Source organism: Epinephelus lanceolatus, chromosome 14 (genome assembly GCF_041903045.1).
Source record: "Epinephelus lanceolatus isolate andai-2023 chromosome 14, ASM4190304v1, whole genome shotgun sequence".
In the NCBI taxonomy this organism is placed as follows: Eukaryota; Metazoa; Chordata; class Actinopteri; order Perciformes; family Serranidae; genus Epinephelus; species Epinephelus lanceolatus.
The window spans coordinates 10,510,418-10,523,629 of record NC_135747.1 but is presented as its reverse complement, the minus strand read 5'-3'; the positions used below and the strand labels follow the sequence as shown (position 1 = coordinate 10,523,629).

The following is a 13,212-nucleotide window of genomic DNA, read 5'->3' as shown; positions in this document are numbered from 1 at the left end:
ATTATCAGGGATTTTACCTGTAATACTAAGGTGAAAGAAAATTGAAGCGTCAGCTGTATCACAGACGTATTCTCCAGAATCTTCGACTCCACTAGAAACAATCTTCAGCCGTCGATAAGGGCCCTCAACCTTGAGCTTGATGTTCTCACTCTCCTGCAGCTTTTGGCCGTCTTTGTACCAGCTGACAACACCATTTGGACGAGACAATTCACAGCTCAGAATAATTTCCTCAGGGACATGACGGTCCAGGTGGACATCCTCCTTGGGGTAGATTATCAACACCGGAGGTTCTTTGGAAGAAGAATACATGAAATTGATAACTGTGAGTGGGGGAGCAGATTTTATGCAACATATTTTTAGAGAAGTTTTCATGAGCTATCTTATTACCTCGTATGGTAACCTTGTACATTAGAATGTTGTCTCCAGCACGGCATGTGTATGTGCCTGTGTCAGACAGTTGGGTTGAATGTACTGTCAAATTCCTTCTGGTGCCCTCTGCTTGCATTGTGATATTGTTGCTTGGTTGCATTTCAATTCCATCTTTATACCACTGGACAACACCATCAGTCCTTGATACTTCACATGACAGAACAAGCTGTTCTTGTTCCACAACACTCTTGAAAAGGTCTTCCTCTGGGATATCAGCAAACGTTACCGGTGGTGCTGCAGAAGACAATACACAAAAGAAGTAAGAACGTAGCATTCGTTGTCAATGCTCAAGCATGCAGTAGTATTAAGGCCAGATTTAAACAGCTAAGACATGCTGATCTCAAGCCTTTCTAGATGACAGCTCCTACACATGATTATAATCATTGGGTGTTAATCCACTTTTGGACCAAAGTGGAAAAAATGAAGCAGTGCATTGATTTAATGCAATCCATAGGTGTGTGAAAAAAGAGTATGACTCATCAAAATACATGCTATTAAGTGTGAAGCACGTATATGAAAAGCATGTTTAATGAAATTAGGATATTTAGAAGGAAATCAGCTAAGATGAATCAGATGATGATCAGGTTCTGCTTACTCCTTAGATATTAGAGATCATGAAGGTGTATGAGATTCTACCATGACAACATCTTGCCAAGAAAAAGCTCAGCATATCACCTTTCACCTCCACACAGAAATCGTTGAAATCTGAATCATCATCATCATCAGTTTTACAACTGTATACTCCAGAGCATGAAGACGTGGTCGACTTCATAACCAGTGTCCTCTTATTGCCCTCTGAATCGATGTTTATTCCCGATTTTGGCGAGCGTTTTATTCCATCCTCATACCAGCAGGTCTGGCTTGTGGGGTCTGAGATCTCATACTGCAGTCTGACTGGGCTGCCTGCTTCAACAGATTTGCTCTCCTCAGCCTCTGGAACAGCTGAGAATCAAATTGGTGCTATAGGAATTTCAATTCATTGAACAGTAACCAGATAATTATCAGATTTGCTATGCTATGTTAAAATTGTTTGGTATGATAAAGTTTTCACCTACACAAGTTGACAGTGAGATCCCTCAGTTACTTAAAAATAATTTGAATGACGGGCCCACTCACATGTAATCAGTGAGCCAGAAGAAAATTAGTTCATTTATTTTTCTCTATCTGTCTATTTGTCTATTCAGTCACAGTTGTTTATACAGAACATGTACAGCCTTAGTGCCCTTTCAGACCAGGAGGTCTACACCATCTGCAACTCATCCTTCATAAACCCTGCAGAGGCACACAGTGGCAAGGACAACAGTGTGCTTTGCATTCAACTAGTGAAATTTTGACACTGTCAGAAATTGGGAGTCCCATGGGCCACTACAGTTACCACTGGACTGAGCAGTTAAATGACCATGAACTCTTTCACCCAGTAACTCCTTACAAATTTGTGGCAAACATCTGCCTGTTTTGACACCCAGCAGACACAGAACAAATGTACAATGGTGTATTGCAGTCATTGTAGGGGGAAAAAAGCTGGGGGAGGGGGATTATACTCTGAGAAAAAACTTCAGAGATTAAAGTCATAGATTTACAAGAAAAGACATGGATATTCTCTGGTGTCCTAGCAGAGTTGGAATATGACGTTAACATGAATGGGCCTATTCAGCTATTTAGCTAAAATTTATGTAAACAGTGTGCAGCAGCTTTATAAATCCAAAAAACAGTAAATAATAAGTCAGTAAAGTGCTAAAAGTAATAAGCCAACGTTGACTCACATGGGAAACAGCCTGCAATCTCCTGGGTGAAAGTCCTGTGCTTGACTCAATCATCCACCACAACTTCATCCATATGTGGATGTTGTTGCTCTTTATACTGCTTTACCTGACTTTTGGCAAAAAGCCTGGAGGGCATTTTTTTCTTGAAAATTTGTGACTTTATAATCTTGGAGAATATCCAAAACTGCTCTGTTTAGGTCCCCACCAACTCCTGGGGAAAACAGCTGGTTCTTTAGCTGCTAAATGCTCCAATGTGTTCACCAGCTAGTTGCTAACTTTGTCATCACACATGCTAGGCAAACAGCACACAGTCTATCAGAGATTTGGGGGCTAAAAAAACAACAGTAGCCTATTGCAACCTGGAAACAGAGTTATTGAGGCATGAGACTGAACAGTCAAGTTGCTGGCTGTAAATCCAATGTGCTAAAACATTCTCTGGAGCTAATGGTAACTCCAGAGAGATGGTAACCCAATATGGTTTGTTACTATGAGCACCCCTTGTTACTTTATACCTAGGAATTTGATCCACTGTTTACATGAAATTTTGATTTGTGCAGTTTAAAGATGAGTTTACAACAATGCTCTTTTTAAAAAAGTCCAGTCTGAAAGGGCCTTTGAATATTTGCTTCTTAGGGCAAGAATAACATTGAGCTGCACATTACTGCCACTGCATAAAAAGAAATTAGCAATATTGAATAATGTCTGATCCTTTATGCACTTATCCATGGTCAAATTTAAGTAAGATGTTACAACATTGCATTTCTAAAATCATAGAGAGTACATGATTAAGAATCAGCACACTTTGTCGTAGAATATTTTACAATAAAAACAAGTTGATCTAGTAGCCAAGCATTCACTGAAAGATGTTAGTGATTCTGACAAAGCTCAAAATACTTAGATCACCTGCAACATCCACCTTGAATTCTATATGGTCATCTGCGGCCTCACAGCTGTACACCCCAGAGTGTCTGACTTCTGCAGATGCAATAACCAATGCTCTCAGTTGTTCTTTTGTTTCAATTTCATATTCACTCTTTGGAAGTAGTTGTTCTCCATCCTTGTGCCAATAGACTTGGGCAGTTGGCTCTGAGACTTCACACTGCAGCTTAATTGAGCAGCCTGCTTCAACAAATTTGTTTCTTGCAACATCTGGAAGTGCTGCAAACCTCACAGGAGCGGCTGGAGGGTATTATAAGATTTGCAGAGCACTGTTGTTAAGCTGCCACAACACCATTTAACAAGTAGTGTTCATCATCAAACTTTTTAGTTTGGTTATTTTAGAATATAAAGCGTGTAAAGATCTGTGTTTCAGACAGTGTTACAAAATACTCCAAGTAAGTGTATATGTAATTGGGCAAAAACGTTTACAGCTATGGGTAATGAAGGAAATGGAAATGCTAAATGCATCTCACACCTGGAAGCTCATTAACTAATACAAGAAATTCACCTTCAACGTCCACATGGTATGTCACCACATCATCAGCAAGGCTACAACTGTAGAGGCCAGAATCGGAGACTTTAGCAGAATGAATGATTAATTTTCTCAGGCTGCCATCTCTTTTCATATCAAGGCCAGTTCTGCAAAAAAGCTCCACCTCATCCTTAAACCAGGAAACCTGGGCGACAGGGTCTGAGACCTCACACTGGAGCATAATTGGACAACCAACTGCAATCATCTTGTATTTTTCTGACAGTGGGATTGGCAAGATCTGTGGCGATCGGCCTAAGAGAGGGGAATAACAAGGGTTTTGAATAAGAGATGATTTCACTAACAGTGGACAAAACACACTGTCCAGCCAGTCACACCACATTCTAATAAACATTCAAAACAAAGGAAATTTTGTTCACCACTCACGCAATAGAGTAAGATGGACGTGGTGTGTATGATAAGAAGATAGTAAGGGTGGAAGTAAATCACCTTCTACGTCCACTTTAAACGTGATGGTGTCATCTGATGTTGAACATTCATAGGTGCCACTATGTATGTTTTCAGCTGAGTGGATGAGCAGTGTCCTCGTTAGACCATCTGACTGTATTTCCATATTGTTTTGTGGGAGGAGTTCCATCCCATCCTTGTACCAGTCGACATGAGCAGAAGAATCATGAGACAGTTCACAGCTGAGGACAATGGGAGAACCTTCTTGGACGGACTTGCTTCTGTCACTCTCTTGAAGCTCTGAGAACTTCACAGGTAGTGCTATAGGTTTCAGATATTGCAAAAAGAGTGTTTTAATAAACTTTGTTAATATAGATTCTTGAAGTAATTAAATATGCAACCTAGTGTATATTCAATTACAAATAATTTCAAGACACAACAACATAACACACAACATAAACACAACCTGCTTAAGAGGGACAATGATTGAAACAAAAAGTTATTCAAAGGGATAAAAGAGTAAGAATCAAGTACTGAAACTTCAAAGTTATCCACAGTGATAACAAGCACAGACAAAATGCACGGGTAAGACATAAACGAGAAAGTGACAGTGTTTGCCCATGTTAAAGTATTTGGTTAGTGTCTTTAATAAAAAAACCCATGAAGCTTTAGCTTTCTCGTTAGCTTCCTGAAGATATTGGACATGCATAATAAGAAGCTGCATTGTGGAGCTGCACATTTAAATAAGATATTTGGATATACGATGTCCTATGTTACCCATTTAGTTAAAAAAATGGGCACCATGATTAGATGAGATAGTTATTTTTCTTCAGACTCACATATCATGTGATACCAAATTAACATAAGAAATTTTGATGAAATTATTTCAGAGGAAACCTTTTGCTCTAGATTTTTAGAGAAGTAGACGACCAATTCGGGGGCACAGAAAAATGAACCATTTTCTCTAAGATGATCAGACAAATGTGCCTTATCACCTGCTGTTACAGTTAGTTGGCCGTGCAAGACAGCGAAAGCGCTGCTGAGTTACTGGGCATCACCTTTTACTTCCACAGCAAACTGGATATCATCATCTTTTGACTCACAGCGGTATACCCCAGTGTGAGCCCGCTCTGCTGATGGGACAACTAGACTCCTCAAATTTCCCTCTGACTGGATCTCTACTCCATTTTGAGGTAGGAGCTGTGTTCCATCCTTGTACCAACTGACTTGTCCAGTGGGGTTTGACAGCTCACATTGTAGAGCAATGGGAGAGCCCGCCATGACTGTCTTTTTCTGGTCACCCTCAGATAAAGCTGAAAACGTCAGAAGTGGTTCTACAGGAAGTGGAGCTACAGGATTGAATGTAAAATAGAACTGGTCAACAAAATGGATACTGTTATTAACCAAATGAAGCAAAGCACAATCATTAAACTAAAGGCTTCAGCAGCATATTCAGCCATTAAAAATAAATAAAAACCTTTTATACTACTCTTTTGTTTCAGTATTTATAGCAAAATGTTTTTTAAAAAAGAATGATATATATATTATATATATGTGTGTATATATATATATATATATATATATATATCTTGTACAGTAAATAAACATTGAAAACCTTGTTAGACCTAAAGTAAAAGTTACAAAAAATAACTGACTTTTATGGGGAAATGATACTTGAAGTAATGAATTTCATTATTTGAATTAATTTTAATTAGTTTTATGTAGTCTTGAGCCTTTTCCCCCAGTAATGATGCTTATGGGATGATTCTGCACAGAGCATTTGCAAAGTTGGAGGCACTCCAGTGTCTAACCTGGTAGAGAATAACATGAGAGGGACTAATGAAACCCTGGCCGCTGTTTTTCTTTTGATGTGACTGACAGCTTCCAAGAAGTTAGGGTAAAAATAGCACCAAAAATGTTTGTTTCTACTGTCTGATCTGGAAGGGGTTTAAAAAAAACTTATTAAGCCTTATCTTTAGGGGATGTTATATGTTATTATTTCATAGGCTACAGTCTGTCCTGCATAGTCTCTGCCAAAGAATGTATTTGCTTTGAGAAGATTTTTTTTTTTTGTCAGGCTTTCTGAAAGACTAAAACAAGTTCTCAAAGATTTAATGGGCGTATACTACAGTACTAGGAAGAAAAAATTGGGCACCTCGGTATTCTAAACACACTCCCAGCCTCTGCAGTGGTGTTTAAGAAACAGTGTAAACATTTAAAGAACACCCTTGACCTCCAATGTTGCTCAGGATCAGGAAAAGGGGTCTGGCTTCTTAGTCAGATGTTTATAAATAATGTTCCAAAGTGACTTTATCATCACTGCTACTCAGTGCGATTACATGACATTGGAGAAAACAGATTTATTGTGTTAGTCTGACTAAAACTGGACTTTTAAAATAGATGTAAACATTTTAATCCGCTTATCCAGGGCCGGGTCGTGGAGGCAGCAGGCCAAGCAAAGCATCCCAGACGCTTTCCCTGGGGGACCCCAAGGCGTTCCCAAGCCAGATGAGATAAGTAATCACTCCAGCATGTTCTGGGTCTGCCCAGGGGCCTCCTACCAGTGGGACATGCCCCAAACACCTCTGGCAATTGGTGCCAAGGACGCATCCTGATCAGATGTCCGAACCACCTCAACTGACCCCTTTCAACGCAAAGGAGCAGTGACTCTACGCCGAGCTTCCTCTGGATGTCCAAGATCCTTACCCTATCTCTAAGGCTGAGCCCAGCCACCCGACGGAGGAAACTCATTTCAGTTGCTTGTATCCGCAATCTCATTCATTTGGTCACTACCCAGAGCTCATGACCATAGGTGACCTATGGTCACCTGGTCATAGGTCACCTATGGTCATGAGCTCTGTGGTCATGCCTGAAATTCTACTAAATCAAATTTCTCAAAGTCAGACTAATACACCCAGATAATACAATTGGGACTGTATACATACTCCTGTATGTATACAGTCAATCGGACCCAAACTGGCATAGGTGCTTTGCGCATGCTCCACAGTTTCTGCCCTGGAAGTCAAATAGCATTAAATGCATAATGGAAGAGGAAGACGATAACTACATGGTAAAATCTACATCTGGAGCCATGCATTTTTGGACAGAGGAGGAGACACAGTTCATGCTGTGTCAGCTGAGAGAGTTAAATATTTTAAAATACATGGATGGGAGGAAAACAGGGAACAGAGACCTGTTCAAAAAAGTGGCAGAACAGCTGGTTGATGCTTGATTTTTTTGGTCTGTGACATAATAGGTCAACTGGTAAAAGGTCCAACAGTAACAAGCTGAAAGGAAACATATCGTCACCTATCGTAGTGGAGTCGGGCATACTTCGGTCAATGAAGCGATTCCCCTCCCGTGCCTATTTACTGGGAGAAGGAAGGCAGTCCAATCAAATGGCCTAGCGGAGCTATAACCCTAGATGTGACCGTGCATGTAAACGTACTGAGTGACATTACCATTAACTCAATCATAGAACCCATCAGCTATCAGCTACCGGCAACAGCCAATATTTCCCGAGATCTGGTGAAGTAATTTGATATTTCGGTCAAGATTTCCTTTACCTTGTGCCAAAAACAGATATCCATATATGGACACAGATTAATTTTATAGTATAATAATATAAAGCTAAGTTGTTGTCAAAGGGTAGCCGATAAGTTCCAAACTTGCATTTCAGTCACTGCATTCTGCTTTTCCACATGGACTGTTTTACCTGCTACTCAAACATAATTGGTCGATACTACTTTGACTATAAAAGGAAACCAGAATGTTTCTTATACCAAAATCTTGTCCTGCTGCCTACAAATTCTGAGTATATATGGAGATATCTGTTTATAGAGATTAGCATCAGGTAAACTGGTGTAAAGTTAGTGTTCGTGTCCATTACTTATATTTGTCTGAATTTAGTTCAGCCCGTAATATTATAGGACTTTAACACCTTCCTAAAAAGACAGCAAACATTCAGAGCTTTGTAACTAAATATGTGAGTAAGAACTTTGCATTGTGTGAGTGTGAGCTCACCTTTTTATGCAAATGACAAACATTGCGAACTACCGAACCAGCTACTCTCAGACATTTAGGCAGAGAAGCAGAAGGAACTGCATGATTTGAGGTAAGGCTAAGAGATTCGCTTAATTAAGAATGTCATTGTGAGTAGGTAGGTTTTAGCTGTATCTAAGGGTTATTTTGGTTTATAGATAGAATGGAGCTAGAGAGCAGAGATTCTGTCATCTTTTACATACTACCAAAAGGTGTTCTGGTTCTTGACAGAAGTTGATTGTATTTTCTCAAAGCAATAAAATGAGAGGCAAAAACATTTTGGATGCACTTTACCCTGACTAAAATCTATTTGCAGAACAGATGAAAACAGCTTTTGTCACCTTTAACATCCACATGAAACTGCATTGCATCATCTGTTGTCTTGCAGCTGTAAGTCCCTGCATCAGACAGCCGCGCTGACTGGAAAGCCAGTGTTCTTATGGAACCCTCTGCCAGCATGTCTTGCCCAGCTGCTTCGTGTAGATTTATTCCGTCCTTGTACCAGTTAACTTTGGCATTAGGATCTGATATCTCACACTGCAGCACTATGGGTTCATCAACTTCAACAGACTTGTTCCTCTCAGCCTCACAAAGTGTGGTAATTTTCACAGGCGGAGCTGGGGATGTTTGAGGTAACATCAAGAGAAAATTGCATCACTATTACTGACTACAACAGAAATGATGCTTTCAAACAACAAGAGCAAAATCTCAAATCAAGATTAGTCATGCCAATAAATCTAAAGAGTTAAAGTAAGTCATAATAAAAGATATGTCTTTATGTTAGTAATCTAACAAGAGGTATCTCTGGTTAGACTTGAGATAACTAGGCATTCAAGTTAGAATTTGAAGCTAATGTAATTACTCTTTTTCCTATCTTTAATATTCCTCACAGACCACCCAAGCTCAAAGTTTTACATCGACTACTTAAGTAGTTTTAGTATGTACAAAATCAAGTACGTAAATGTAGAAATTGTCAAAATGCCAAGGATTGCAAAAAGCAATCTCTTCATTTTACACAATGTCAACATTGTGCCCGTCCATTTTTTATTTTTTTTTTGATAATGCTAACCATTTAAATCACCTTCAACAGCCACCTTATTTGCAGTGACACTGTCACTCCAGTGACTGTCACATGTCCTTGACAGATAGATTTCTTCTGATTGGACAGTGGATGCCTGCTTGATATAACGAGGCTCTGCAAACTGGGAAGATGACCTTTGCCCAGAGCCAACTGTCCTGTTCACTTGGTCTTTTGATGCCTTCATGGTGTGATGACACTCTGCTTGGACCGTTGAGGCCTGCATGGACTGATACAGCACCTCTGAAATATTAGGTACTGCTTGCCCTGTGTGATAGAGGTCATCCAATCTGGCATGTAGCAAGTTGTAATGCTCCCTTGGTTGGACCGTTTCTGCCTCCTTAGAGTTATACAAGTCCAACGACTGAAGGGATACAGTGTTAAGGAAGTCACTGAGCTTCTCTGACTGGACAGTTGATGCCTGTAGAGGTCTATTTAACTCCCCTGATTGGTCAGTTGTAGTCCATAAGGAGTTACAGGACCCCTCTGAATGGACTGGTTCAGTTTGTAAGCAATTAAGAAGGTTCTTTGACAGGACAGCTGGCATCTGTATAGAGCTACAGTGCTCCTCTGATTGGATAATCGTAGTTTGTAAAGATTTAAAAGGCTCCTCTGGTTGGACCATTTCAGTCTGTACAGATTTAAAAGGCTCTTCTGATTGGATAATTGCAGTCTGTACAGCTTTAAAAGGCTCCTCTGATTGGACCATAGCAGTCTGTACAGATTTTAAAGGCTCCTCTGATTGGACCATAGCAGTCTGTACAGATTCAAAAGGCTCCTCTGATTGTACCATTTCAGTCTGTACAGATTTAAAAGGCTCTTCTGATTGGATAATTGCAGTCTGTACAGCTTTAAAAGGCTCCTCTGATTGGACCATAGCAGTCTGTACAGATTTTAAAGGCTCCTCTGATTGGACCATAGCAGTCTGTACAGATTCAAAAGGCTCCTCTGATTGGACCATAGCAGACTGTACAGCTTTAAAAGGCTCCTCTGATTGGACCATTGCAGTCTGTACAGATTTTAAGCACTCCTCTGACTGGACCATTTCAGTCTGTACAGATTTTAAAGGCTCCTGTGATTGGACAGTTGCAGTCTGTACAGATTTTAAGGCCTCCTCTGATTGGACCGTTGCAGTCCATACAGATTTTAAGCACTCCTCTGATTGGACAGTTGCAGTCTGTACAGATTTAAAGGGCTCCACTGATTGGACCATTGCAGTCCGTACAGATTTTAAGGGCCTCTCTGATTGGACACTTGCAGTGTGTACAGATTTAAAAGGCTCCTCTACATGGACAGTTGAGGTGTGTGAAGATTTAAATGGCTTCTCTGATTGAACAGTTCCAGTGTATGAGGATTTAAAGGACTCCTCCGATTGGACAGTTGCAGTGTGTGAGGAGTTAAAGGACTCCTCTAATTGGACAGTTCCAGTGTGTGAGGAGTTAAAGGACTCCTCTAATTGGACAGTTGCAGTGTGTGAGGAGTTAAAGGACTCCTCTAATTGGACAGTTCCAGTGTGTGAGGAGTTAAAGGACTCCTCTGACTGCAGAGTTGCAGCTTTTAAGGAATCACAGAACTTGTCTGATTTGACTGTTGAAATCTGTAAGTGGTTAGTAAAGTGCTCTGACTGGGCAGGTAAAGTCTGCAGGGGGTTACCTAGCTCTGACTGGACAGTCCGCATCTGTTTTGAACTATGCAACTCTTCTGATTGGACAGTTAGAGTCTTGAGAGTGGATTCCTCTGATTCAACAGCTGCAGTTTGTAGAATATGACAGATCTCATCTGTCTGGACAGCTGTCTGCAGAGAATTATCAGGCTCTTCAGATGGGGCTTCTGCATGCTGTAGGTAGTAAATGAACTCCTCACCTTGTGATTCTGTGGGCTTATTCATGTGATGGTGTGTGTCAGATTGCATTATTGTTGGCTTTTCAGAGTTACAGTAAACTGGAGATTGGGCATTTGTAGTTCGTTGACTGTCGGAGAGCTTCTTTGGCTGTTTAGTCGTAATCCAGTCAGTTATATGTTCATATGTCGACTGAGAAGTTGGCATTTGCCTGGAATGTTCTTCATCTGTCTGAGTATCTCCTCTCTTGTCACAGAAGGTGCCAGAATTGCATTTTGAGGACATGCAGTCAACTTCAGCAGCATAAGCCTCTTCAGTGGACTTCTTTTCTTGGTCAGAAGAGAGCCTTGGCGATGTAGCTATAAGCATTGTGATGTACACAGAGAAAGGTTTTCAGTGGTTGATGGTCTCAATACTTCTTCTCATAACAGAATTTTACATCAGTGTGGGTTAGCATGGAGTTATGGGATAATTCATTGCAAAGACAAACAAGAAGATCGACCAGGTTTGGTCTGAGATTGAGCTCCTATAATTCCCCATTCAACTGACTCCTAATACTGGGGTACCACCAGTATGTACACTAACACCCTAAAAACCTAAAAAGTACATAAATTTCTTGTCTTTGAAAAGAGTTCGTTGTCATTGCAACGGTGAAAGGTTCAGGGCAGCAATGTGAATGAGAGGATCTGGTGATGAATAAGACATAAGATGGATTTAAAGAGTGGTAAGCTGCTTGTTACAAGCAAAGATGGCTGTTAAAATGAAGAATTAATTAACAAACACAACATGTATGTTAGTATAAGGAGCAGCTACCCAGCTACTTAACACCCACATGTTGATTAAGAGCCAAACACTGCAGGAAATGACATGAGACCAGGATTCAATATGACAAAAAGCAATATTGAAAAGGAAAAATAATGCAGATGCCTCAGATGATTGAGCTAACACCACTATTGTTAGTGGCATTTATGTGCTGGGTTAAGATGGATGACTGATGTTGAAATATATCAAATCACCTTCGACATCCACAGTGTATTGGACAGATGAATCAGCTATCTCACCAATCTCGTCACCATAGTGACACTGCTCTGCTGTTTGGACAAAGCCAAAGAGAAAACAATGAGCTGGGTGATGGCTTCATGTATGTAACTAAATACTTGATTCTTATTTGTGCAGGTACAATGTGGAACACCACCTTTCATGTCCACATTTAACTGTGCATCACCAGATGTTTCACAGCCAAACCTCCCGTCATCAGACAAGTCATATGACTGGAGGAGCACAGCTTGGCTGCTGCTCTGTGATTCACAGTCTGCTTCCCATTTTGGATAGATCGGGGTTCCATCTTTGTACCAACAGGCTTTGGCAATGGGATCTGAAATCTCAAATTGCTGAACAATTGGGCAGTCCGCTTCAGCAGACTCAGTCTTCTCAACATCAGGATCAAGCAGATATGTCGGAGGTGGCACTACAATCATTGGGGGTATAATTTCAGTGTACATCTTAGATGTTAGTGACTTCAAAGAAATACTGTCAAAACTATCACAGATATTAGCTCTGCACTGTAACAACAAATAAGAAGACAGACTAAAAGCTACACAAATAGTTAGTCCTAACTAAAATTGGAAACACATTTGCAAAATCACCTTGATTGTTTACTATTAATTGGGCAACATCATCTGCTGTTGCACAATAGTATGCTCCAGAGTTTGAAGGATGAGTTGGTTCAATAACAAGGGTCTTCTTGATGCCTTCCATTTCAAAGTCAGGCTCTTTATTAGAATCATGTTCTTTATCCTCCTGCCATGACACCTGGAAAGCAGGGTCTGAGGTTTCACATGTTGGTTCAGTTGGGCAGGTTGCATCAAGTGACTGCGTCTCCACAACCTCTGGCGAGGGCGACAACGGCAGCGTTGGAGCTAAAGATGATGATTCATATTATAATTGTGGACTCAACAGTGCATATGTACACTCTGAATAAGAAAGGGGTTATAGGTTCAGCTTTCCCAAATGGGGAACCAATCTTTTTTAATATCTCAGATCAAATTCAAGGAGAAAAACTCACATTTTCAAGGGTTACATAGATATTTTCATTTTGTCAGTAGAGGTTATTTACCATGACTTAAGATAGTTATAACTTCACACAAAACACCACTAAAACACAGACAGACAGATATGCATATAG

The 13,212-nt window shown here is 40.3% G+C and overlaps 1 protein-coding gene across 12 annotated transcripts in view; it reads right to left on the bottom strand.

Annotated features, from left to right (window-relative positions):
• The window catches only part of obsl1b (obscurin like cytoskeletal adaptor 1b), a 44,954-nt gene that overhangs the window by 21,244 nt on the left and 10,498 nt on the right, over window positions 1–13,212 (bottom strand). For 3 of the 12 annotated variants that reach the window (XM_033617964.2, XM_033617967.2, XM_078174356.1), the window contains 12 exons: window positions 12,674–12,946; window positions 12,223–12,495; window positions 12,044–12,118; window positions 10,841–11,386; window positions 8,451–8,726; window positions 5,127–5,417; window positions 4,111–4,389; window positions 3,640–3,915; window positions 3,096–3,371; window positions 1,105–1,371; window positions 388–663; window positions 18–290 (listed from right to left, as the gene is read on the bottom strand). In XM_033617964.2, coding sequence (XP_033473855.2) covers window positions 18–290; window positions 388–663; window positions 1,105–1,371; window positions 3,096–3,371; window positions 3,640–3,915; window positions 4,111–4,389; window positions 5,127–5,417; window positions 8,451–8,726; window positions 10,841–11,386; window positions 12,044–12,118; window positions 12,223–12,495; window positions 12,674–12,946 — 3,381 coding nt within the window. The remainder of the gene's footprint in view (window positions 1–17; window positions 291–387; window positions 664–1,104; window positions 1,372–3,095; window positions 3,372–3,639; window positions 3,916–4,110; window positions 4,390–5,126; window positions 5,418–8,450; window positions 8,727–10,840; window positions 11,387–12,043; window positions 12,119–12,222; window positions 12,496–12,673; window positions 12,947–13,212) is intronic. The other 9 variants (XM_033617965.2, XM_078174355.1, XM_033617966.2 and 6 more) reach the window with 9 other exon arrangements.